Genomic DNA, 27,898 nt, shown 5'->3' with positions numbered 1-27,898 from the left:
CTGCAGTAACTGCCAGGAAGTCTTCAACTGCATCTTTTTCTTCAATATAAGGTACTGTGAAAACCTGACCGAGAGGACTTGCCTCTCACTGCGAAGTGCGTACAACTTTGACTACTTGCAGGCCTAGTTAGCTTATGACCCGACAAATGAACCTTTTTTCCATGAACTACTTCTAAGAACCGTGGCAAAGACGTTTCTGTTTTAAATACCAGAACGGTTTTTACTTATACAAGACACTGGCCTATTGGCTTTGGCCTACCTATTGCATTGATATTGATATTTTATTTCTATCGCGCACAAGTGTTTCAGAGCACGACAAGGCAAGGGAGGGGAACAGTGGAGTACAAAACAGCTATCTTTCTAGGCCCAGTGACATTGAGAACGTGCAAGTGCATGGGAGAGGGGGAGGGGAAAAGTGCATGGAAGGGGGAGAAGTGGAAAGTGCGAAGCAGAGGAGAAACAGATAAATAACAATAAATAAATAATAAAGGCAAGAAACAGTGGTAGTGCAGCCAGCAATTTGCAAGTGCTAGGTTTAAAGGAGAGTTCCGGGACTTTTTTTTTATTGTCCCTACGGGTCGGCCATGTGTTTGTAAGCATAAATCGGTAGATCGTAGGAAACTTTCTTATGGACCTTACCCGACTTTTCGCCCCTTATCGCACTCGAAATCAGCCTCCATTTTGTGATAATCCTATCATTCCGCCGCATCGACCTGGCTCACCTGCCTTTGCGGCAATAAATCAAATCCCCCGCCCCTGAAACAGACTTTATCAAAACATTCATATTCCCCGCCTCTATCCGTGACGTGACTGAGCTGCGTAGGCAAACGCGCCCAGGCGTCTTCTACGCGACTCCACACAGACCCCGGAAATCAACACAGATCAGCTCACAATACAGCGCGCCACAATTCGGAATATGAAACTGTACTTTGAAATCAAACCGCAAGATTGTACATTTGGCAAAGTACGTTTATTGGACATCAAATGTTTAGAGAATATTCAGCGATTTGCATTTTTATTTGCTCACGTTCCAAAAAGTTCGTATTGAGGAACGCGATGGTCCTTTGCTGTACACAGGGTCTTAGAGCATCTCACAATACAGCGCCACAATTCGGAATGTGAAACCGTGGTTTAAAAGCAAACGGCAAGATTGTACATTTGGCAAAGTACGTTTATTGGACATCAAATGTTTAGAGAATATTCAGCGATTTGCATTTTTCTTTGCTCTCGATCCAAATTAGTTCGTCTTGAGGGAAGCGATGTTCGTGTGCAGTACACAGGGTGTTGGTTTACGATAAAAATAAGCTCTTCGGTCGCACTGATAATCGCATGGCTGTTCCAACAACGAGGCACTAGGCCACCACAACGGTAGGTATGTTGCATCTAACCGTTAGTACCGCATAAGGGCATACTTGTACTTGGCGATCGTCCCATAAAATGGTCAGGGTGGTAACGTTGTTCACGCGGAGAAGCAACTGGCGGCTGTAGAAGCCGTCCGCCGGTGTCTGGTACTCGTGACACAGACAGTAGTGAATGATGTACCTAAAAACATAAAAAATGAAATTAGTCTCACCATCAGATCCTTATTAAAATTATTCATTTCATAGCGAGGACAGCGCTACTGGGTGTACACAAGTGTTTAAAGGCGTGGCGAGGCATGGAGGGGGGGGGGAGTGGAGTACAAGGTAAGTAGCATAAAATAATAAATAAATAGGGCCAGCTGGTGGCAAGTGCAAGGTAAGTGCAGAACAAGTGCTGGGAAGGGGGGGCTGTAGGATACTGAGACAGTCCCCCAGTGCAGGGGTTGACAGGGAGGCAGTGCAGGTGGAGAGTGGAAGGGCCCAGGACTGAGGTCGCAGACAGTGGACCAGTTGTAGCAGGGGAGAGGGAGAGAGAAAGCAGAAGCAAAGAGGAAGGTTTTGAGGTGCTTCAGTAAAAGCAGATGTTTCTCCTCAAGATAGTGCGCGGTAGAAAACAATATGCCACATAGAACGAACAAGTACAACTGAACCCGTCTTTAAAGCCACTGTATAGTAATGAAATTGCGGTATAAACTCATCAAAAGTTACTTACATTATATTTGCATTTTCCATTGTGTCTCTGTGTAGGGCAGACCCGAAACACCACTCCTTCTTTGCCGACGTTACTTCTTCTAATGAACGTGGCTCATCGTTTTGTTTCTGAAATTTTATTCATTATCTTTTCTTAGTCTTTCAGGATGGTCCCGGCCTGTCAAGGTCAAATCACAATAGAACCTTATATTGGGTCGTGGGCCGTTCCGCCACCCGAGCAAAACATCAAAGCAGCTGACCTTCACTTTGAGCGAGCACACATTTCTAGTTAGCTGCAGTTAGTTTTAGGGACATCTTGTCTGCGTGCCTTTTTTTTTATTGTCCCTATGGGTCGGCCATGTTTTTGCAATACGGAAACATTCTATAATTTTTGTAAAAATGATTTATATTACTGTTTGGTTTAATTGCAATGGGCCTGCAACATGAGGAGACTCGAGAGAACAGACAATCAAATTACAATCATTTAAACCGTGATGTGTATTTCTCAATGAGCTCTGCTTTAGGTGGACATGGAACAGAGGCAATGTTGGGTGGCAATGCAGTTGTCCCCTGCATAGGTTCGTTCACCACTCCATGTATGTGCCTATCGAGGACATCTACGATAAGTCTCTCAATAAACTCATATTGCATATCCTCAAACACTGGTTTGATCACCCATTGTTTACTTCTTTTAGTGAAGGCCTTATTGTAGCGAAGCGTCCCTAAAGTTCCGGTCGTCCTACTTTGTTGACGGCCAACATTATGGTTATGTGCCAAGACCGCTAGAAGAGTCCGATTTTTCATGCCTTCCATGCCAAAATGCAATCTTTTGGGCCTGTACTTTAGGCACATATTGTGGAACACCTCCAAATCTCCTGTGTGGCAGAATTCCGTGAGTCCCCTCAAATCTCTTGTTATAGTTTTATCAAATACAATCTTTTCAATGGCCTTGTGAGTGGGTGATGAAGGAATCAACCACTTCTTCTTCCGTGCCTCCTCTGTGGACAAATGGCCATGTTCACATTTGTGGAAATGCTCATTTGTCGACCATCGATGTACGTTGCTACAGTGCAACATTACTGACCGCCATTTTTCCAGTAGAATTTCCAACGACCCTTCACATGTTTTTGAGCTCCACCAAAGATGGTTGCTGATTGACTTGGACCACTGTGAAATACCTTGCATATCTTTTTTTTTTCCTGCAGCCGACAATTTTTTATTGATTGTTTTTGCAAGATGCCATACGTCAAATTGGTGATTTATAGTTTTGTACTCTTCTCTCATTGTCTTGGCAATTGAAACGTGTCTGTCCGTGGCTATCAGGTCGATCACCATTCCCCGCGATTGTAGTTCTTGCAATGATGCTACAAAGCCAACTTTCTCCATGGCCACTGAGGATGTACTTTGTGACACCTGCACGACCACCGAACTCACAATTTTCTTACTTTCCATGTCCTGAAAGTGGTAGGTGCAGTACTTGGCTGAAAATCCTGGGCTGTCGCACTGTCCATCACCGGCTAGCCTGAAGCGTTTGCCCGCGAATGTACTTTCCATTGACATTTTTTCCATTCTCCAAGCTTCGCTGATGGCTGGAAATAGATAATCGGTTTGGTATTTGTAGAACTGACTTTTCGCAATGAAATGGATTCCCACAAACTGAAAGAAATACTGTAACTTTTTAAAACTTGAACCACTAAAAAGTGCGGCCGCTGCACAAAGTAGATTGCCTGCTGGCAGTTGCCCCAGCATGGGTTGTGCAGACCATGCGAACGGATGATATTGTGTACAGGTGGCATGTATTTTAAGGTTAGTGCCTCGAATTGCACGAGTCACATTAATCAATGGCTCCCCACATACTTCCCCACCAACCGAATGCCCACATTTCATCATCATAATAATATCCATCAAACAGCTATCGAATACAATGAATTTGGCCTCTTTCCTTATACTGTCACTCTGCATCCCAGCTGGTTCGGCCTGTAACGTTGAGGACATGTCACTCGCATGAAAGGTACAATCTCTGATATCGTCTTCCGCTATGCTGAGTGATATTGATGGTGTTTCATTGTCGTCCACGTCATTCTCTTCCATTGCAACATCTGTTCCTTGTCCGGAGATGGGAGAAAAAAACAATGTCTTCAACTTTCGCGCGCTCTTATTTTTTGCGGGAGTGGATTCTGTGAATTGATCTCCGACTGCATCCAAACTACCAGGAGGACATTCACTATCAATGGCTGGTGGTGGTATAGCTCCGTTGTCAATCACTTCATATTCTTCCCATTGGCACGATGCATCTCCAGTCTCAAGTCCCTGCCAAAAGGTTTGACAAGCAACATCTCTCGTTCGCTTCACTGTCTGTGTAGATCTAGTTCTTACACCCACTCGCAACTAGAGGACAGATTAGAAAAGGGATGTTCAGTTTAAACACAACTTACAGTATTGAACTATTGACAGTGAAAGACAACATAATATAGTGAACAGGACACTAACCTTCTTTTGCTTTCTTTTCTTTGAAACTTTCTTGCCTCGAACTTCAACATCTGGACGCTGTTGCTCCGACTCGTGTGTGCATGTCTCCACTTCCTCTCGCGCTGCAACGACTATATTTTCATGATAAGCACATCCATCACTCACTGAGGCTCCATCGACACCCTGAAACATAGAACTTTCATTTGTATGTATAATAATATTGAAAACACAAAATGTACTTGGGGACCAATACCCATACGTACATCTCAATAGCAAAACACGAATGAACGCATTGTGTAGAACATTCAAACGACAATACTTCACGCATTGTTGATCTAGTTAGATTGAACTGTCAAGATCCATACCTCGGGCTCCGCATAGACTTCCATTGATGATATTATTGAAGATGACGCTTCAGCAACTCCCTGAAACACAGTAATTGCATTAGTATGCTTTTCTATTTTGTTAAAAAGAACATAAACTTTGAGCAGGCGTCAACGGCTCATCTAAATAGACCTGCACAAATGATCAGTTGTCTAAAATAAATAATGGATATGTAAATATGATTCGATTTGCTCGATCGTTGGAAGTGTCACCACCCAGAGATCTGCATCAACTACTAGGGGTGATGTTCTTGTAGAAGAAGCTCCGTCATCTCCCTGAAACATAGTACTTGCGTTAATAAAGAAGGAAGTATAGCGGATGTAATCACGTCATATGATTTCGCTTGATCGAACTGTCAGTATCCATACCTCGAAATGCATAAGAACATCAAGGGACGATGTAACTGCGGTGCACACTTCTGCAAGCTGTTGCGCCGACCCGTAACTGCATGCTCCCCCTTCTACTTGGACTAATGCTCCATCGACTCCCTGAAACATAGGACTTTCATTAGTAATGAACACAATATTGAAAAAAGAAGACAAATAGGAGGGCGACGACAGAAGGACATATCAATGGCTAAAAACGAAAGAAACATTGTGTGTAACAATCACGCTACAAGAATGCAAGATCTGATGATCTCCATCGATGGAACTGTCCGGAAACGTACCTCGAGCATCTGAGTGACATCTACGGTTGTCGTCAATGCGTTGGACTCCTCAGCATCTCCCTGAAAGACAGTACTTGCATTATTTTGGATAACAATAATTATAACTGAAAACAAAGACTAGAGGACGAGTACAAGGGTGTACCATTAGGTAAAATAATTACACGATCAATTAAAACTATTGATTTACATGCCTAAAACAAGTCAGTGTCAGAATAGCTAAGTAAGATTACCCGATAGGCGCTTGAAGTGGCTGATGACTGCAATAACGACACGGATGGAGAATCTTCCGCCTTCATATTGAGTGGATACATAAATGGGGAAATTATTGTTAGCTAATGCTACACACTACCGCAAGGCCGAGAGATAAATACGTAAACTTGACTCACCAGTGGAGGGATGTGGACGAATAGAGTGGGAATAGCGGTTGAGAGCAATTTTCGCCTCGCTCGCGGTGTTTTCTTCTTTATTAGCAATGATGTGGAGTACATGTCTGGGCTAAAGTGCCTGCTGCAGATGCGGTATCGATCACCCCTCTTGTCCGCAAAGACTTCTAGGACTCTACTTTCTAGCTCAGAGGCTGGATATCCGCAATATCGGACCCATTCTCTTATCTGATCTATTGTCTTAGGGAAAACATGCATTATAGTACCTTCAGATTTGTTATGGGTCTTCGAAGGGCAACCGCCAATGGAACAGGCAGGCATTATGGAAAGTTCTGAAAAGTAAAGATCAACAATTCTCTATGAATACCAATGTGTTAAAACAGTAAATGACACATAAAAGGTTCAATGCAAGGTCCGTTTTGGTTCTTGGAACTATACACGTTATTCACATGCGGATAAGTATTTCAATAACTTTCAAAAAATAGAAAAAGTAATTTGACTAAACTCAGAACATGTGACTAGTTCCTTGCATGTACTGTCGTGAACGAAAAGAAAACATGGATGCAATTTGATGACTACTAGCAAATAGATATAAATTAAAAAATTGGACGCAAAATGATTATGGTACATGGACTTACCTTGACGAACAAACAGTTAGATGCAGGGATCAGAGTAGTTTCTTGTCGTAGAACAGGGAGCAGTTCACAGGTTGCAAACTGACGAGTTTGCTCAAAGTGGTCACGGAAGTTCACAGAGACGAAGAGCAGATAACCAGCACCTTCACGGGTTGACTAGCAAAGCGCAAAGAAGTTCTCATTAGAAATATGAAGTGGGTTATAAAGAATTCGAACCAGGGGTGTGTTTGTGAATGAATGACGTGTATATGTCGTGGCATTATGTGGATTGCAGGGGGCCGTCCAGCGTGAGGGGGATGCTTGGCAGGAGACACGGGGTCTGGAGGTAGACATGGGAACAACAAACCCATGCTCTATAGACCACTTTGAAGTGTACATGGTCTTTGGCACCTCTTGGCCTTTATCGCTCCCTGACAGCTCCACTTGCCAGCAGCTCAAGTACCCCGGTGCGAACTGCCTTTGATAGGGCGGGGGGTGGATCGGGGCGGTGGTCGTGCAGACAAGACACAGGAAGACTCGTGAATGGAGACACACTTATGTGGATTGCAGGGGGCCGTCCAGCGTGAGGGGGATGCTTGGCAGGAGACACGGGGTCTGGAGGTAGACATGGGAACAACAAACCCATGCTCTATAGACCACTTTGAAGTGTACATGGTCTTTGGCACCTCTTGGCCTTTATCGCTCCCTGACAGCTCCACTTGCCAGCAGCTCAAGTACCCCGGTGCGAACTGCCTTTGATAGGGCGGGGGGTGGATCGGGGCGGTGGTCGTGCAGACAAGACACAGGAAGACTCGTGAATGGAGACACACTTATGTGGATTGCAGGGGGCCGTCCAGCGTGAGGGGGATGCTTGGCAGGAGACACGGGGTCTGGAGGTAGACATGGGAACAACAAACCCATGCTCTATAGACCACTTTGAAGTGTACATGGTCTTTGGCACCTCTTGGCCTTTATCGCTCCCTGACAGCTCCACTTGCCAGCAGCTCAAGTACCCCGATGCGAACTGCCTTTGATAGGGCGGGGGGTGGATCGGGGCGGTGGTCGTGCAGACAAGACCCGTTTGCCGCAGGGCCTCACCAAGGAGAGGCCATCTAACTGAATGTAAGAGGATGGCTGCAGGATCTACTACATGGAAGGCAGGGGGGTGAGTTTATAAATACCTCACCCTCCCAGGAGAATATACACTAGATTCATTTAAAAAATCAAAACAACCATTGTTAAAATATATGTTGGGCTTTATTTTAGATTTTAATTAAACATAAATAATAAACATTACACATTGTAAAGTTGAGGTTGCAGCACATCGAGGGAAAATCCGCGGTATTGTCCACTGTCACTGGGGAAATGTTGTCTAATGGCAAGTACCGCACAGGCAGGTATTACTCTCCGAACGCGGTGTCCGAGCCTCCCGTGAAGCCACCAAGTGAAGCAACGATAGGCCACCAGCCTGTACCACCTGTGAAAAAAAAAGATGCAAACTGTATTAAACTGACCAAACTTTCTTATCAATGTCGATTCAGGTAACACGTCATTTTCCTTAGAAAAAAATTATATCTAGAAAATGCACTATATGGAACCAATTTACATGCGTTCCAATGAGATGTAAATGTAATTTTATATGTGGGAGACGACCATGAAATAGTGGTGGCATCACTGACATCACAAACAGAGTATACTTACTCGTTACTCGGATTACGCGGACGAACAGTGCCACGAAGTTCGTGCATAAGCACCATCATCATCCTCAACACTGTCCGTGAGAGGCAGGCTTCCCTGAACTCTGGCAGCTCGGTGATGCATTGCGGACTTGGCTCGCCTTCCTGCTGACTTTGCTCGCTTTCCGAAATGTAGGCCAAGCACCCGGAATTTTCACGGCAGCAGCAGTTCTCCTCCTCAGTTGGCATTAGCTCGCACCGATTGCACGTGCACCAGGTGGAGACGCCGTCCATGCGACATGGTCCAGGCTCTTCATCCGTTGACTGGTCCTCCCAACTGCCGTCCGAATCCCCATCGTTTTCGTGTGCTTGCCTTTCCAGTAGTTCTTCCTCGGTGTACTCGGGCTCGTACATATACGGCATTATTGTGGCCATTGTGCGGTAAAGATAGTAAAATAATTTATAGCGGTGGTACTGGTATCTGTTCACACGTGCTACAAGCGGCGAAGGTAGCTGACCAGAGCACTGAAACGAGTCACAGAATACTCAAAGTAACACAGAGAGAGGAATGGAATCGAAAATCTGCTGCTGTATGTTGTGAAACGGTCTGTTTATACTTATTGGGGAAAGAGGCGTCCTGCCATTTCCATGGCAACACGTCAATAGCTGAGGCGCAGCGATTGTTGACACGAGACGTGCTTGAAATGGGCAGTACGCGTCTGCTGATGTCAGGCTCAGGGGCGGGGGATTTGATTTAGTGCCGCAAAGGCAGGTGAGCCAGGTCGATGCGGCGGAATGATAGGATTATCACAAAATGGAGGCTGATTTCGAGTGCGATAAGGGGCGAAAAGTCGGGTAAGGTCCATAGGAAAGTTTCCCACGATCTACCGATTTATGCTTACAAACACATGGCCGACCCGTAGGGACAATAAAAAAAAAGTCCCGGAACTCTCCTTTAAGGCAGAAGACAGGGTAGGTCTGATAAATGCAGGAAGATAAAGGGGGTTTGTATGGGTACAGATACAGACCCCAGTGCTAGGGGTGGCCCGGAGGCACTGCATGAGGGTGGCAGGGTGAGCAGGTACCTGGGCCCGGAGGACAGAGGGTGGGCAGGTGCACAGTGCCAAAAGAGAACAGATCAGCAGGGGAGGGGGAGCGAAGGCAGAAGAAAAGAGGACGGTCTTGAGGTGCTTCCGGAACCGGAGATGGTCCTTCTCAAGTTTTAGAGTGGCAGGGAGGCTGTTCCAGATGGAGGCCCCAGACAAAGACAGATCTACCCCCAGCTCGTTTCTTTGAAAAACGACCGACCCCGAGGTAGAGGAGCGAAGAGCTCGAGAGGGAAGGTATTTGCAGAGGGATAGCTGAAGGTATTTTGGATCCAGGCCCTGGAAAGCCTTGTGGACAATGCAGAGGGTTTTTAATTTAATCCTTGCATCCACTGGGAGCCAACGGAGAGATTTCAGAGCTGGAGATACACAATCCCAGGGCTTGAGGCCAAGAAAAAGTCTTGCAGTCCTGTTCTGTATTAGTTGCAGAGGGCGGAGAGTAGAGGCAGGTAGATTTAGAAAGAGGCTTTTACAATAGTCCTAGAGATGACCAGAGCTTGGGATACCATGAGCTTCTGGGGGAAGGAGAGGAAAGGCAGAGTACCTCTGAGGAGGTGTAGTAGGAAATTTGACTTTTTAGAGACCTCAGAGATGTGGGCGGAGAAGGAAAGGGTGGAATCAAAGATGACCCTGAGGTTCTTAGCCTCGCAGGTGGGGGTAGGAGGAGGGCCAAGGGAGTCCGGCCAGAGAGTGAGGGGAAAGGATGGTGAAGGTGTGCCACATTGAATCAACTCCTCTGGTGAATGTGCACTGTTTTAGAGTAACTGTAATATTCGTTTTATTAGCTTCTGCCTTTGTGCTCCTACTTTAATGCTATTTTGCTCCTATGTCAAGGGAGCTCAACTGCTCAGTAATCAGTATTGTAGTATACTTTTTGTGTGATATTGGTTGCCTCATTTAGTGAATGATTTATAAATGATTGTGTAATAAATTAAGAAGTGTTTTACCAAGAAACCTTGAGTAAAGTGTCTATCTGAATACTTGTCATTGTGGACCTTTGTTTAACACCCTTACAAGCTCACATTCCCTCTTGAGATAAACCTGACCGCTCAGTATTCTACCAAAACTGTGTTGTACAGACTTGTACCAAAGGTTGGTTTTGCTTACACCTGTAGTCATAGTTGTGCGTTAGTGGTCCCAGAGGGTACTGCATGCAAACTTTGCCTAATACTTGCCTGAAAGGAAACAACTCCTAATTGGACAGCCAGACCGCCCCTTGCTGTAAAATGCAGGGAGAGAATGCAGCTGTTGTGCTGTAGTTCCTGTTAAATACTCCAAACCTGGAAGCTGCTGACAAGTCTAACAATGGAGCTGAAACATAGTTCTTACTTTCCTTTGAATGTGTTCTGCCATTCTTAAAAGTATATGTAGGTTTGTTTTACTTGCCTGTGAATAGGATGCTCCTCTTCCCAAAAGTTATGCGGTTGGCTTCACCTATTTCTTTCAAGAATATAAGTGTATACTTTCATCAACTGGGTCTTGCTTCCCCTGACCTGCTACATAGCCCGTCTAGAATAAGTCTGCCTTGGGTCTTGCCTACCTTGAATAGCTGTGTACCGTTCTTGATATGTGTACTGTGGGTTTTACTTACCTTGGTCTGCCTGGTGCCATCCTAAAAGAGTGTAAAGAGTTATTGCTTACCTTAGTCTACATTCTACTGATCCGAAAAGCAACTGTAATAGTTTATTACAACATAAGGTCTTACTCACCTGGTATAACTGTGTGTTAGGCAAGATTGTATGTAGTAACCCTGTGGCGACTACACCAGCCTTGTCCTCTTGGCAATAGGTAACCCAACCTTTGGTATAGGCCTGTACTGCACAGGTTGGTAGTGTGAGCAGAGCAGCCATCTCATCTTAAGAGGGATCAATGAAAGCTGTAGGGTTGCAAAATAGAGGTTCACAGTGACATGTATTCAAATAAGCACTTATACTCAAGGTTTTTGGTTCAAATAATGATTTATTATTGAACAACCAGTTTTAAAATAAGCCTTCTTTAGAAGGGAGCACTATGCAATACTTCAATACACTTAAAAATACTCTCCTTCAGTTCAATAAAAGTAAGTAGATACCCTTTTGGGATGGCACGCATATTCCTGCACACTGAGGTGACTTCAAGAATTAGGACACTGAACAGTAATATATCACTTTTCACACTTAAATGGCAATACTGAAGATGTGGCAAAAAGGAAAAGGTTAGGGAAGGACACGATGGTTAACAAGTTTCTCAAACAGGAAAGCACTTTAGAATCCCCCGATGCAATGTAGGTTAACCCTTTCCCAGCTATACAAGTATGATATGTATGACTTTTTGGAGGCACAGTTAAACACAAAGTCAGATGGTAAGAAGAGTCCTCAGGTAGCCAGGACAGCCAATGTCAATTGAGCAAAGTCTAGGGGACCTGAGACACTTTTTGAAGATTAGCACAAACGCCTTGCACAATGTTAAAGAGAGTTTGGCTGTAAAATAAATCACTGTTGGGCCACAAGCAGGGAGGCTTGTGAAGGGCAAAGCTGAAATCAACTCTGCAAATTGCAGCAAATGCAAGTTTCCAGTGAGAGCAAGCAAGCTACACAACAAAAGTACCCCTTAGTTCACAGTACCTTGAGTCTCAAGAAAAAGGTTCCAGTTGGCTTCTGTTCCTGTTGTAGTCCTGCAGATCTGGTTATTCCTGGGCCTCATTAGTGGGGACTAGAGGGAGCATGTCTGGGAATTCCGGCACTATGGTTTGAAGGTCGGCGGCAGCAATAGGCACAATTCAGATCAGCGGCACTTGGGGGTTTCAGCTACACGCAAATAGTAGCACTGCGGTTCTTGGACACTTTGTGGACTTTCCTTGCTTCTGGGGTCCAGCACGCTGTTGATGTGGCTCAGGACTGGTCAGCCATGCTTTGAGGGAGTCTGGAGGATCTTCCTAGAGCTTGTGTCTGGCTTAAAGACAATGGTCTCGATTCTGGTGTTCCTGTCCCCTGGAACTTGGTTCCTGCAGCAGCAAAGAAGTACAGCCAGCAGAGAGGGGTTCCAGTCGAGTTAATATTGGGGTTGATTGGTGCCACCAACCCAAGGGGAGAAGTCATCCTTGCAGGGCTTCTCTAGTCGATTGGAAATTCAAAGCTTCAGCAGGGCTTCACTGGGAAAACCAACGGTCCAGAAGGTTATAGCAAGCTTCTTCTTTGGTTTCTTCTTTGGTTTCTTAGTCCAATGGTCGGCTTCACCAGTGAATCCGCCAAAGGCAAAATTAACCAAGGGATCAAACCTGGTTTGGCACGCAGAGTAAATCTAAGGAAGGATCTTTCCAACAAGAAATGGCGAAAAAAGAAGACCAAGCCATTTTGAGAAAAAGCGCACCCATGGGTGCAATACTGCAGCTGCAAACGCAGCCCGCAGTAAAAACATACAATGGTAGGAAAAATGTAACTACTGCCACCAGCAATTAATTGTAGAAAGGGTAACATTAAAAAAGTTACATGAGAAGGTAGACATAGGGGATACTAAGTAACCCCTCCAGCACTCTAAGATAGGGTGTGCTGGGTCTACAAAGTTATAAAAGGTAAGTAAAGTCAATTTCATTTTACTACTCTTGGAAACAGTAGTTTATCCAAGAGAAGGTATTTAAACATGAAAGGAAATCCAAAGGACTTCTTTGTGACACTGCTCTGAGGGCGCTGTGTGTCACAATACAAAAGGTGATGCCTATGGACTTTGTCGGACTCCAAAACAAAAAGAAACAGTGTTCAAATCAAATGAAAATACATGAGAGTGGGAAAAAGGTCTCACTCTCTCCAGGATAAAAGTTAACAGTCCTAAAGTCCAGCAAAAGAGCTGGGGGTCTCTAAGGTAGAAGGAATTAGCACTTTCCTGAGAAGTCTCCCCAACACGGAGGGTTATTCTGAAGGCGTTATAGGTTTATACTATTTCATGAATTTGTGTTCCACTACTCAGCAACGTATCCTGGTAACATGGTTGGTTTAATAACAGAGTGTCATTGCATGACTGACAGGGTCTACTATCCTTGAATTACTGCAAGTAATCAAAAAGTAACTTGTTGTTTTACTCCCGCTGAATAGGTGTGTTCTATTCTAAATGTGTATGATTAGGTCTGACTTGTCTAGAAATGCTGTTAGTTATTCTGAACAAGGTCTTTGCTTTGGTCTGTGTACCTTCAAGCATTGTGTTGTGTTGGGGGTTTTTTTATATTAGTGTTTATGATTCTATGACAAAGTATTACCCACCAAGATTTACCTTGGCCTATTTGTATCTATAATAAAACGGCCTATTTGTATCTATAATAATCCTTTATTTTGTATAGTACTTCTGGGTGTACGTGTTTCTAAGTTCTTTGTAATTTCCTACTGCCCTCTCGCCCTCCTAAGATAAGCATTAGTGCTCCGTCTACGCTACAAAATACTCAGGTGGTACAACTCAGAAAAACTACCCTAACACCAAAGAAGAAGACGTCCAGAGACGAGAAACTTTGCACGTTTTCTATGGAACAGAGGAATTCCAAAGAGGACGACTCCTTACTTTGGGAGGTGGGAACAACCAGCCCTGAGACGAACTACAATCTGAGCCATCTCCCAAGGTGCAGTGGCGATCCAGAGCTGCAAATTGAAAACCAGGAGACCTCCAACCCAATCGCAGGGCATCGTCTTGCGAAGGCCAAATCCGTCCAAGTCTTTTCTGAAAGCCAGGTGAACCTACATAGACACTCAAACTCATCAAACAGAATCGACCGGGCAAATCGTGTCCTTTGTTGGTGGTGCAGGCGGACCAGAGAAGCTGATGAAGTACGTACCAGAAGTACCACCACACCCCTCGAGACTGCTTCTCAGATGTCCCGTCAATTGTCCAGACTTCCGTCACCAGACCAAGGAATCCGGAGGTCGGATCCAGAGCTACCACATCGAGGAGCATCCATCCACAAACAGTTCCTCAAACCTTAATCCAAAAAGTCTGTCCAGAGCACTGGAGTGCATAAAGAGGTGTCCAGGGTACCCCCCTTCTTAACTCTGACCCAAGCTGCTGCTTGTGTCCCTTTAGCGAGTCCTTTAACAGGGTCTCCAATGTTGGTTTGATCTTCCTGCATCTTTTAAACTAGAAAATATCCACAGGTGTTTTCACTGTGCAGCTGCTTTACAAGACTTTGAGCCTCTCCCAACTGCCTTTTAGCTAGGGTTGCATTTTGGACTTTAAAAGCCTTGCTGTGCGAATAAACTGGCTCCAGAACCTTGCTAGTATTTAACCAACCAACTGTTTTCCTTCCAAAAAGTCTATATCTCGCGCGGTTTTGCTAACTAAATACAATTACTGTATATCTGTGTGTGGGCGAATGCGCATTATTACCAATAATACGTTAGAACGGTCAATTTTGTCAAAAGCTGTAACAATTTTAACCGCAAGCACCAACAAACTAAGCAGTGGCCTTGAAAATTAACTACACGTAATATTATGTGTTTTGGTTTAATGTGCTAAGTATTTAAAAGTATATCTTGTGTAAATATATATTTTAATATACATGTATGTGTGTTTCTTTGAATCGCATTGCTAATTAGGTACAGTGTACTTACCTATAGCTCACATCTCCCTCTTATAAACCTGACTGCGCTGCCATTCTACTAAGGTTCCATGAGTAGTACAGACTGATACTAAGAGTTGGGGATCTACAACCATTGGGATAGTTTTATAAAGTCTTACCTCGCAGTAGACTTCAGGAAAACTCCCCTAACAGTGCTAAAAAGAAAACAGTTTAATTTAAAGACACGTATGCAGAACGGTCTGAGAATACAAGACAGAAGCAAAATCTATGATCTTGTTATACTCACCTTGGGACTATCCGCCTCAGGACCTTTCTCAAGTACACTATTGTAGTACTCTGGTCTCAGTATTAAGCCAAATGAGAGAAGATCGATGTCTTTGTGTTTTGGTGGATCCTCGGCAATAGACCACTGTAAGGGAAACAACATGATCCTTAGTAATGAAGGTGTCCCTTCAAATGAAACTAGTCTACACTAGATTAGGGAGGTCTGTCACTAAAAGAGCCTGTTCAGTAGTTGCTGCTCAATGCTACCCAATAAGGAAATGGGATATTTGGAGGGAGGTGGGGAAGAGACATGAATGGGTGGCAGCAGTTTGGGCTTCAATTAAGGAATTAATAATAATAATTTGTTTTGGGATCTTGCTTAGCTAAGCCAGTTTCTTAGTTTTTCAATGTGTGTAAGAGAATGTCGAAAAAACAAACATTTATAAATCTCTTAACTAAACGTGCCAGCAACAGAGGCGCTGTAAGCCAGATCCTGAGTCTGCCTCATTTAAGGGGCCTAAAATGCCAAAGCAATTAAAAAGCCATATTTAGTAAGATGGATGCAAGTGAAAATTGCACATGACTGAGGCAGATCTGTGAAAGTCTGTAGGATCACAGTTTGAATCCATAGACCGAGGCAGCAGTGTAATAATCACTACATCAGGAGTCTAATGGAAAGAGGTTACCAAATACATCTTCTGTCCACCTGGCTAAAAGGCACTTGATCCATTTATATGAATTATTTAATATTATGCAAACAAATGGTACTTTACAGTTGAACGAATAACCCAGGCAGAGGTGTACACAAAGAGTTCAGGGTTCTACACGAATGGGTTGCGGAAGGAAAGTAAGACTCCTAGTTTACAGAAACCACAGCAGTGTGATTTGAAGACAAGCAGTCAAAGCAAGGTATGGGTGTTTGTTATAGGAAGGAGCCTTTTGGAACGGAAAGGTATTAGACAGCTAAAGGGAGCGAGAAGGAAGAGTGCAACCGAAGAAGAGTCACACAGGACACCTAAAAGAGCAAACATGAAATACACAAGCGTCACAAGGAAAAAGGTAGTCAAATAAAATAGAACATAAAGGAAAGGACGCCATAACCAACACGGAGAACAGCAAGGGAGAAACACAGGAAAATGAACATCTGTTATTGAGTTGCATATCTAATGAAAACAAGAGACAAGAAGAGAAACAAACATAACTTTGTAGCAATTTAGAGAAGGTAGAAATAAGGTAAGGAAGGAAAACAGAAGAATCCGCGTAACAGTGAGAAATAGGATAGTGTGAAATGGAAAAGACACTTCAAAGGCCCAGAGAAGGACAGGCTGAAAATTCGTGCACAAATGTGACAAGCAGCTACACTATTTTAACAAGAAGAAGAAGAAACAAAAAAAGTCTGTCCTTTACTTCTGGAGTTTGAGGCAAAGCATGCGACAGCAGGACAAGCCTGTCTCCCAGGCCACGTTGGATGAGGGAGAGCAGAAAAGGCAGAGCAGCAGCCACATAGTTGCCACTGTGATCCATCAGCTCGTTGATGAGCTTCATTTTCTTGCAGGCCCCCTGGAGTTTAGCCACATTCCTTAAGCTGCAAACAAAAAATACAGTCAGTGTAACTCATCACGTCAAAAGTCAATGGTAGTCCAACATCATCACCAGAAGAACAAGTTACTCTCTTACCTGGTAACTTTCTTTCGATGGGAAGGTCCAACGATGTATTCCATATCTATGACAGGTAATCACCACAGATGTGCTGCTTCAGAATATTTCGGCTTATACGTCCTGCGTCGATACGCTGTCCTCGAGGGCCTCCGTCGAGCCGACGTCACCGAATGTTATAAGTAGGACGCACGACGCCTGTAGCCTCAGTTGTAGTTTTTTTCCAGAACGCGTGGCACCAATCGACTGCCAGCAAGACCACAGAAAGCCTTGCAGAAACGTAAGCTGCAATCGCATAAGAAATTCTGTAGCGGGGCAGGTAGGGAGGGAGCGATATGGAATACGTCGGACCATCCAATCGAAAGAACGTTACCAGGTAAGAGAGTAACTTGTTCTTCGAAGGGCTTGGGTCCTCCGACGTATTCCATATCTATGACAGACTCCCAAAGCAGTACCAACATATGGAGGAGGGAAAGAATTTAAAATATAGAAATTTAGAATGCCCAATTAAATTTCAGAGTAAAGGACCGCCTTGCCAAAGGCCAGATCCTGCCCATGGATAGAATCTAGGGAGTAGTGCCTTACAAAAGTATGGACCGAAGCCCATTTGGCTGCTTCACAGATGTTATGAATAGGAACACCCCTCTGCAGGGTAGTAGAGGCAGCCATACCCCTAGTAGAATGGGCCTGTAAGCCTACCGGAAGGTCCTTACCAGCCAAGCGGTAACATTCAGAAATTGCCAAGATAATCCATCTAGACAAATCTGCTTAGTAGCAGCTTGTCCCAACCGCCTTCCAGTGTAACCTATAAAGAGCTGATCGTCCAGTCTGACCCGGGACATGCGTGAAATGTAGAAACTTTAAGCTCTCCTAGGATCCAACCTATGGAGCCTCTCCTCTTCCTTACCAGGATGCGGAGGAGGATAAAATGCCAGAAGAATGACCTTCTGGCTTAAATGAAATTCCGACACCACTTTCGGAAGAAAGGAAGGATGAACCCTAAGGACAATCCTGTCCTTATGTAACACAGTGAAGGGTGGCTTAACAGAAAGTGCCTGCAACTCACTCACTCTGCGAGCGGAAGTAACCGCAACTAAAGATATAGTTTTAAGGGTTCACAGTCTCAAAGGACAAGAATGTAAAGGCTCAAATGAAGCACCCATTAGGAATTTTAGAACAAGGTTCAAATCCCAATCGGGAACCTGGAAAGGTGACGGTGGAAACACATTAATGAGCCCTTTCAGAAACTGAGAAATTAAAGGAATTTTGAAATAAGAACACTCCTCAGACGAGCGCTTAAATATGGACAGCGCCGCCAGGTAACCTTTAATGTTACCCACTTGTAGGCCCTTGTGGGCTAACGAAAGCCCACAAGACAGAACCACAGGAATGTCACATGAAAAAGGATCCACATTCTTAACTCTGCACCAGTCCCAGAACTTTCTCCAACAGCAACGGTACAGGGACTTTGTTGCAGGCCGTCTGGCCGAAAGCAACACCTCCATCACGTCTTCAGGGAGGTCCCAATCCTTATACCTCAACCTTTCAGAAACCAAGCGTGAAGGATGAGGGATCGGACCTCTGGACGGGGAACCTGACCCCTTTCCTGTGAGAGCAGATCGTTGGTAGGTAAGACGGTGTGGAGGGCAGATGGACAAGTCGAGAAGGTCCGGGTACCACGCTCTCCGGGCCCATGCCGGAGCAATGAGGATCATCCGGGAACCGAACCTCCGTAACCTCTGCAGCAATTGCGGGATGACGGGGACTGGAGAAAACGCGTACAGCAGTGGAAAGGACCACTCCAGCACGAACGTGTCCCCTAAGGCTCCTCTTGGAGGAAATACCAGCGAGCAGAACCTTTTGCACTTCCGGTTGACACTGGAAGCAAAGAGACCCACTTGTGGGGTCCCCCAAAGGGCGAAGATATCCAGAAGAATCTCCTGAGCCAGCTCCCCCTCGTGAGAGATCGCGCTCTGCCTGCTCAGAGCGTCCGCCGTCTCCTTTTCTTCTCCGGCCAGATGGACTGCCGAGATCAGAATTTCCTGCTGGATGGACCAGAACCAAAGCTGCATCGCCTCCCTGCAAAGAGGAAGTGACCCTGCCCGCCCCTTTTTGTTGAGGTAGTGCATGGCCACTGCGTTGTCCGTCAGAATCAGAACATTCTTTCCTCGCACAGTCAGCAGAAAAGCCTTCAGGGCAAGCCTGCGGCCCTCAGCTCCAACAGATTGATATGGAGTCTGGACTCCGACAGAGACCAACAACCGCAGACTGTCAATTCGTTGGCATGAGCTCCCCATCCCTCTGAGGGTTGCGTCCGTCACGATGGTCACCTCTGGCCAGGGTAGCCAAAATGGAGCCCCCCCTCATCAGATTGCCTTCGATGGCCCACCGCAGAAGATCCTGGGCGACCGAGGGCGGCACCTGAAAAAGGTCCGACATCCTGCTGGAAGATTGTGACCACTGCATCTTGAGAGCCTATTGCAGAGATATCATCCGCAACCTGGCCTCTGGCACCAGAAGTATTGAGGCCAAGCAACCTCAAGAACTCGAACGCCGGGAGACTCTGGGCATGTTGAAACTTGTGCACCATCTGCCGAATGTGATGAGCCCTCACCTAGGGAGGGAAACATTCCCCCAGGGATGTGCAGAGCACTATTCCGATGTACTGAAGCTGCTGCGTTGGCGTCAAGTGGGACTTCTTTAAGTGGAAGGAGAAGCAAAGCTTGTGAAGGGAGTGGCAGGTGACTGACAGATGATCCAGGACTTGCTCGGGAGAGCGCACCCTGATCAACCAATCGTCCAGGTAGGGGTAGACTTGAATCCCCACTTCCCTGAGATACGCTGCCACCACCACCATAAGCTTGGTGAAAACCGTCGGGGCGGAGGTCAATCCGAACGGCAGGACCCGAAACAAAGTGTGAGTCGCCAACCGCGAACCTCAGGTGCTTCTTGTGCTTAGGATGGATCGGCACATGAAAGTAAGCGTCCTTGAGGTCTAGAGACACCAACCAGTCCTGAGGTTGAAGGGCCTGGAGGACTTGAGAGAGAGAAACCATCTCAGAACTTGTCCTTCCTGAGGAGCTTGTTCAAACCACACAAGTCCATGATGGGTCTCAATCCTCCGTCTTTTTTCGAAATCAAAAAATAAGGGGAATACCATCCCTTGTTCCTCTCTGCTACAGGCACCAGTTCTATGGCACCTTTCTCCAGCAGGGATTTTATTTCCTGTGCAAGGAGCGGGTCCGGACTCCTCAAAGAGAGATTCCCTGGTGGATTGTCGTGAGGCCACTGCCGGAAAGGAAGACAGTAGCCGTGGGCTATGATCTCCAGAACCCACACATCTGAAGTAATGGCACGCCATTCTACAAGATGCTGCGCCTGCCTTCCCCCAACCGGCGAACCATGGGACATGGCCTCATGACTGGAGCTGAAGCGGCTGCGGCATTGCCTGAGGGTAAAGAGGCAACTGCCCGAGCGGCCTTGGCACCTCGAGTACCTGTTTGTCCACCTCTGGTACTCCTACGGTGGTCCCTTTGACTTGCAGCTCCTCTCGATCTACCAAAGGATGAGTAATATCGAAAGGAACCTCCCCTCCATTGCTGTTCCCTAGGACGAAAAGGCAGAGGTTGGCGAACTGCAGCGCTCAACGACTTCGCTGCAGCTTTGGAGGTCTGCAACCTCTCAAGGCTCTTTTCAGCCTTGCTGCCAAAAAGATGCTCAACATCAAAGGGCATGTTGAGAAGCCGGGCTTGTACGTCAGGAGCAAACCCCGACTTCTGCAACCACGCAAATCTGCGCATCACAGTGCTCGCCGCCATGGACCGGCTGACGCAATCTGCCATGTCCAGGCCCAACTGAACAGATTCACACATGGCATCCTTGCCATCCTGAACAAGAGCAAGAAAGCCATCCCGTTCCTCCCCTTTGGGAATGTGTTCAGCCGCCAAAGGGACAATTCCACAGAGCATGAGTGAAACGTGCCAAGACACACACAGAGTCGGCTGCCTGTAAAGCCATACCCCATGAAGAAAACACTTTCTTCGCCCAGCCATCAAAACGTTTGTTGTCCCCATCAGGAGGGATGGTAGGGTACGATGCCCGTTTTGCCGGGGCCGTAGCCGCCTTCACCACCAAACTCTCCAGAGTGGGGTGCGTAGTCAAGTAGCTGGGGTCGCTACTGGCTGGATGGTATTTTTTCGGCTAAGACTTGCTCACTGCCGGTAGACTCTCCAGAGCAGTCCAAGCCGCTGCCACCCTTCTTTGCAAGGCCATTGGAATGGCAGTACCGGGTCAGTTGAGGGACCTTGGTCAAGGATATCCACCAGGTCAACCTGCAGAAAATCCACTGGTGGCGCAGACCACCCCAAGTATTCCGTCACCCTCGACATAAGGCGCCGGTACGAGGACTCGGCGTGTATACCAGGCTCAGGCCTACCGAACTCTACCTCCGGAGAGGTGTCCAGACCTCTGGCGTCATGCAAGGACTGACGCAGGTCTTCTAGCTGGTCATGACCAGACACGAGTTCGTCAGGAACCATACCTTCATCAGACCCTTCAGCCACCTCAGATGTAATTCAGAGGCTGGAATAAATCCCTGGATGAGGGCACAGAAAAAGGCTCGAATACAGGCCTTACTGACTTCTGCAGGGCCTTTCTCAGAGTTTCCACCGGTCTCCGGGGCACCTCCGATAAATCCTCCCCGATTGCTTCGACGCAGGCCGCGAGGGCAGAGCCCCCGAGCGTGTCCTTCGACAGCCTCAGCGCGATGGCGTTGATGGCTTCCTCGGAGACGGAGCCTAGAGGGAGTCATTCGAAGGTCTTGGCGTCGACGTCTTCATCGAAGACCTCACAGGCTCCCACGGTCTCGATGGCGTCGAGGACCGGGAACTGGAGCGGGCATGGCTAAAGCGATCCACCTTGTCCGACCGGGACCTCTAAGGTTCCCGTTGATCGCGATGACCGCTCGAGCCCGAAGGCGTGCAAACAGTGTCTCTAGCACATTCCCTGCCGGCGTCTTTCGACGGCGCGGACGGAACAGAGCCCTGCGACTGAAAAATCACCATAATTTCCATACGGAATGAATCCCATTCCGCAGGAGTGGAATGCTTGGTGGGACAAGCAACCCGCAGACGGGCAGAGTCCTCGGACGGGGACGGGGAAGGGGAAGGCGGCCGATGACGGCACTTCCGTGAGTGCCTCGAAGAGGCAGATGAATGGCGGGAACTGCTCCGGGAGCGAGACCCCCCTGGACTTATGCCGACAATGCAGAGAGTCGCCCCTCGAATCGTCAGTTGAAAGCCCAGTGGATTTCGGCTTCCGGGCTTGGACACCTTACCGACAAAGCTGCTTCTTACGCTCCCGCAAGTCCTTCGAAGTTAACGCCTGGCAATCGTCACAATCGTCCGTGGCGTGGTCCTCACCGAGGCACCAGAGGCAGGCGTCGTGCGGGTCCGTCAGCGACATCTTGGAACCGCAGTCCCGACACTTCTTAAAACCCGGCTGCGGGGTACAAGACGAAAAAGACATCATGGAAATCTTCACAAACAAACTGGTTCGAAGAACCGATAGAACAACTCAGAAGAACCGAGGCACGCCAAGATCTCCGAAGCAAACACTTTGCGGAAAAAACGGAACTGAGGCTATGGGCGTCCTACTTATAACATCCGGTGATGTCGGCTCGACGAAGGCCCTCGAGGACAGCGTATTGATGTCATCAACGCCGGACGCAGAAAATTTTCCGAAGCAGCACAGCTGTGGCGATTACCTGTCATAGATATGGAATAAGTTGGAGGACCGAATCCCCTCGAATAGGCTATTCTGCACCAAAAACCTTTCGTGTTTTAGGGAGGAACCTCAACCCTACAGTTCTCTAACATGTTAGATTTTAAGTGGTTAAAGACATTCCATGGTAGGTTGCTGTAGCTTTACATTTCCATGGCTGCATGTGTAGAACATTTAAAATTAGATTAAAATAATCCACTCGGGGGAATGGGCAAATAAATTCGAACATTAAAAAACATTGGCAAGCTTGCATGAATATACGCAAGAACTTCCCGAATGACCATGTGTCTCAAAGATAAAAGATACATTTTCCAATTTCTACATTGGAATCTGGCTAGAGCCTTTTTAAAATTAAGATTAAATCTATTTTCAGCTGGTGATAAAGTGGGGGCTAGACAAAGAAAACATATAGTCAAGAAATTGCCAATTTTGCAAACCAGATAAACTGGAAACTTTAAAGCACTTTGTGATTGAATATATGGCTAGATGAAATTTGTTTAAAAAAATTGCAACATTTGTAATAGAGGGCGAAGTGCCAAGGACGAGTATGCTCATCCTTTTTGCATAGACTTACATAATGGCCTGGCACTTAAGGGGTTAACAACGGAATGGGTTTGGAATCAAATCATGTATGGTAAACGGAACTCTTTGATGCTTGCCGTTACAAAATGTTGTAAATATATTGGTGTTGTCATTGATTGCATGATCGGTAGCTAGTGAGCACTACAAGGTTTCCTGTAAACCATAATACTCTACGCTAAGTGAATAATTAAAAAATGATATACGTGCAAAGGCAGTTTTTGTACCACACTCTGTTGAGGAAACAAAAACAACTAGCCCTAGTGGAAAGGCTAAAACAACGGTCAAGAAAGTAAACCCAAACCTCTTAAACGTGGGTAACGTGGTTAGCGTGACAAGACTCAACTTTCAGGTATGGGTAGTAGGTTGGAACAGTGGTATAATAAATCCACACATTGTTGGTGAGGTTTACAAAAGTCCATCTTAGGTAGGATTTTAGAAGATTCATATCTGGGACACAAGGCTCCAACTCTTAGCATAAGCCAGATCCACACACGTTTTGTTGGTAGCAATGGCTGGACAGCCAGGCTTATCTTGGGAGGGAGGAAGGGCTGTAGGGAGGTACACAGAGCTTAGAGTCACATAGGCCAAAGAAACACTGACACACTAAAAGTTATATAAAAATAATGGTTTCTTTTAAACATACACTAAGGTAAAGGTGATCCTTCAGAAATGTAAGTATTTTGACACAATCAGTAACTTGGAACAACTAATGCAATCTTTCCAGTAAGTAAATCACTTTGGTAATACTTGTAGAATGGCAGTATGTAATTCAAAGTTAAGTGAACCTTTTGTAATAACTTTCAGAATATCAGTTTCAATTAATGAGTGAAACCCAAACCAACGTAAATCAGGTATATATTTGAAATAATATCAAGGAGGCCTTATGCTTTAGTAGTCCATCCCTATGTAGTTATGGGAGACTAAGGGTCAGATTGAAGGGTCAAACAAGAAAAGCACAAGCTGTAGAAAGTCAACATGTTCCAGAGGAAGTCTTCATTAGCAAGTAAGTGCTGGGGAGAATTTTCATATAAGTGACAATTTACTTTACCCTTAGAGACACCAAGCTAGTTTGCTGGACTCCGGGCTTTTTAATGTTTACTCCGGAGTGAGTGGGACCTTTTTTTCACTCACTCATGTGTTATTCTGACTATGATTTTGTATGTTCCTTACAGTTTTATGGAGTCTGGGCATCCGCTTTTGCATGGTGACACAGCACCTTTTATGCAGTGCCACTGAGAACTCGCTTGGACTTCTCTTTTCTTGGGTGAACTACTGTTCACAAGAATAGTAAGATGACCACTGTCTTACTTTACTTTATGGGTCCAGCACACACCGCCCTATGTGGAGTGCAGAGAGGGGTTTACATAGTCATTCCTTTAACCCATTCCTCATGTAACATTTCGTTACACTAACGCACATGATTGGCTGGTGGTAGTGGTTTCTTTTTTACTACCTAGTGATAAGTATCTGCAGGCTGATACCTCAGCTGCAGTGCTGCACCAAAGGGTGACTATTTTCTCAAAATGTCCCCAGTTATCTTTTTTCGCCATTTCCTGTTAAGTTAGTTTCTTCTGTGCTTTTTGTTTGCATCAGGTTTGAGTCCTTCGTGTTTTGCCTATGGGTAGCTTCAGTCCTGAAGCCCGCCCAGGTTCCAGTGTGTCTGGAAAGGCAGGAAGTGAGGGAGGGTCCCGAAACTTCGCTGTCCTTTGTCTCTAGGTGTGCCTGAGTGAAACCAGTTCCAATTGGCCGGCTGACTGTTCTGGAGGACTGCCCCCCTGCTCAGTGATTGACAGCCTAGGGCTGTTAATGAATGGGAACTTGCATAAAAAGCGAGGTTTTTGGGACTAAGAGGAGAGCCGACCACTGGAGGACAACATCCGAAGCAGAATACAAGAGAAGATGCCAGCAGCACCCTCCGGGCCGCAAAGTACCTGGTGAAGCCCTGCAGCTGTGCTACCCCATTTTCGAATAGACAGGGAAGAAAGAACCGTAAAGGACGACTTCCTCACTCTCAGGCTGGTAGGACCAACTAGCCTCAAGACAAACTATTGTGTTTCAACCCCCGACTTGCCGCGACTTACCAAGGCTGCTGAAGCCCTATACCCGAGGTAGCTCGACCCCTGGGAGTACATTCTCTTCTGAAGTCCGAATCCAAACAGATCTTCATGGGCATCCAAAGGACCCTGCAGAAGCAAGAAATCTGCGTCCAGAGTCCCCTCACCGGAGTCCAGGACCGAGGAATCAAGTAAATCCTAACCAGAACTTTTCGTTCTTTAGCACTGAGAAAAAGGCGCCAAACCCACAAAGAGCCACTGAATCAATGGAAATCCATTGCTGTAGAGTACCTCTCTCGAGTGTGCCGCAGGAGCCTGCCAGACGTCCGCCCTTTCGTCACCACGACCATGGAACAGGAACAAGGGTCTACTGCATTGCATTGTGAAGGGATCCAATTCAAATAACTTCATTTCAAAGATACTGTAGGGCTTGGGGTACTTCTGGTCTTTGGGAGTGCGATTTAAGCCTACAATAAGTTGACCTCAACTTACCTGCATTAGCCTTACAGCATGTGCTTTCTAAAGGTGACTCCTCTTGAGTTGCTGTGACTTCTCTGTTGAACACAGACTATTTAAGAACATTTTTGTAATAAGAGCATCAGAAGCTTGACTTTGCCCATTGACTGACTGTCCTGGCTCCCTAAAGGCCTCCTTCTGAACCTATTGGCGTTGGCAGCGCCCATTCACTTACAGGTTTTAACGTTGAACACTTTAATGCTGGGATAGACTGCCCGCATCCTTTTGGGAGAATCTAACTGTTCTTACAACCTATCTATCTGTTCTGACCCAATCCTAACCTTTCCTTCCTTGAAAACTCAATATTGCAAAAGTGATACTATATAAATGCTATACTGACCTCAAATGATGTCACCCCCGGGTGCTGGAACATGTGTAACATATGAATGAATTACTTGCATGCTTTACTGTTAACTGTTTGAATTGAATCCTACCTAATGCACGAGCAAACTTCGACAGCGCCTGGAACTTAGCCCGACGAACTGAGGAGTTTAAAAGAGGATTGAGAGGCTGAATTCAGACCATAATATACATACTGGTGCGTGACCAAGGAAACGGCTGCAGCACTCTCAAGAAAACTAAATTACAAATAAGAATCTGTTAATGCCCATCACACGCTGGGATCAAATGGCAATCTTTTTGACCACAAGGTTTTGCAACTAGTAGGAGGTACCTATACCATGATATAGGTGCCATGAAGACGACAGACTGTCGAAACAGTTGTCGGCTCTTAATTTCAGATATAATAAATTGCAACTGCAATATATGGACTTTAATTATCTTCTTGATAGAAGTGAACCATAACTAACCTTTAGGTTGAGTGCAAATCGCCAGCACGAACACATCATTTGTACCCGAGGATTAATGTTACAGCTAATTACTGCTTTTCAAAGAATGCTTTAAATATATTTGTGTATAAATCAACACATTATGTAACTAAGAGTTTAAGTGGATACTTGTATTTACTAATTTCATTGTACAGCTCTACCGCTCACATTACCCCTCTTAAGATAAGCCTGGCTGCTCAGTCACACTACCAACCTTTTTACTACAGGCATATATTAAAAAGTGGGTTAACAAATACCAAGAGAAAAGTCTTGTGTAGTCTTATACCAGTTGGACTGCTCTTATTCTTACCTAACAGTAAGTATCACTGTTGGGTGGGGAAAATGGCCAGGGACTTCAGAGAAGGCCCCCTGTATGCACACAGGCATAAGGCCTGGGCAAAGGTGTATGGGCAAACTCCCAACCACACAAATCAGCACTACAGCAACAGGAGCGGCAAAGCAAGTCTAGCTAAGTTTTACTAAGAATCTCACAGTACTTTAGACATGATCAAGAAGATGCAGCACCATGCCCCCACGATTCAACAGCAACAAACCCGGTTACCAAATTCTTGCTCAGGCAGATGAAAGAAGGGACACTGGAATGGATCTCGCCGCATCAGTCGGGTGAAGAGTCTCCAGGCAAAAGATTCTTCATGGTTCTGTGATGTTGGCACCCTTTGGGAATCAGCAGTGAAGATTACCACCTGGTCGATTTGTCTTGCTTTCTCGGTCAAGCACTCTGGTGAGGGGACTTCAAGGAGTGGGATCTTGCTTCTGAAGGTCCAGAAGGAATCCACCAAAGTTTCAAGAGGATTTGCTCTTCGGAAGACGATGCACTATGTCCACAGTTCCCAGGGTATTGGCGTTTTGCAGCCCATGAAGGTCACAGCTCGTTGTGGGATGGCTGGAAATGCAGGTCGTCTTGAGACGGTTTGGTCCCACCAGTCTAAAGGAGAGAGACCATCTTCAGAGTTCTCCTGACAATTGAAAGAAGGGATCAAACAGCCAGTCGTCTGGAAGGGGCTGCGGACGTCTCCTCTTCTTCCTCATCATTTCTTCAGTTCCAGTGGTCAGATTGTCTTCAGCCTCAGGATCCATGCCTCTTACGCCAGAACCCAGCCAAGTCAGCACCCATGTATCATTCAACACTGTGGGTTTGTGACATTCCTGTCAGGACAGCCAGCCTCCCAGTTGGAACTGGCTCCAAGCAGGCACAGCAGATGACAGAACAGCAGATTTTGAGTCCTCACCCATTTCCTGCCCTAACAGACACCCTGGCGCCTTGGTGAGCTTTAAAAGTCAAACCAGGACCTCCCCCACCCTGCATGGCAA

The 27,898-nt window shown here is 45.9% G+C and overlaps 1 protein-coding gene across 1 annotated transcript in view; it reads right to left on the bottom strand.

Annotated features, from left to right (window-relative positions):
* Positions 1-27,898, bottom strand: part of NOL6 (nucleolar protein 6) — a 915,540-nt gene that overhangs the window by 628,181 nt on the left and 259,461 nt on the right. The window contains exons 12-13 of the mRNA XM_069626862.1: positions 16,558-16,735; positions 15,173-15,295 (exon numbers count right to left, since the gene is read on the bottom strand). Coding sequence (XP_069482963.1) covers positions 15,173-15,295; positions 16,558-16,735 — 301 coding nt within the window. The remainder of the gene's footprint in view (positions 1-15,172; positions 15,296-16,557; positions 16,736-27,898) is intronic.

This window comes from Ambystoma mexicanum, chromosome 6p, assembly GCF_040938575.1.
Source record: "Ambystoma mexicanum isolate Mex_15411 chromosome 6p, UKY_AmexF1_1, whole genome shotgun sequence".
In the NCBI taxonomy this organism is placed as follows: Eukaryota; Metazoa; Chordata; class Amphibia; order Caudata; family Ambystomatidae; genus Ambystoma; species Ambystoma mexicanum.
Note: the sequence above shows the minus strand (reverse complement) of the source record. Positions and strands in the feature narration are given on the sequence as shown.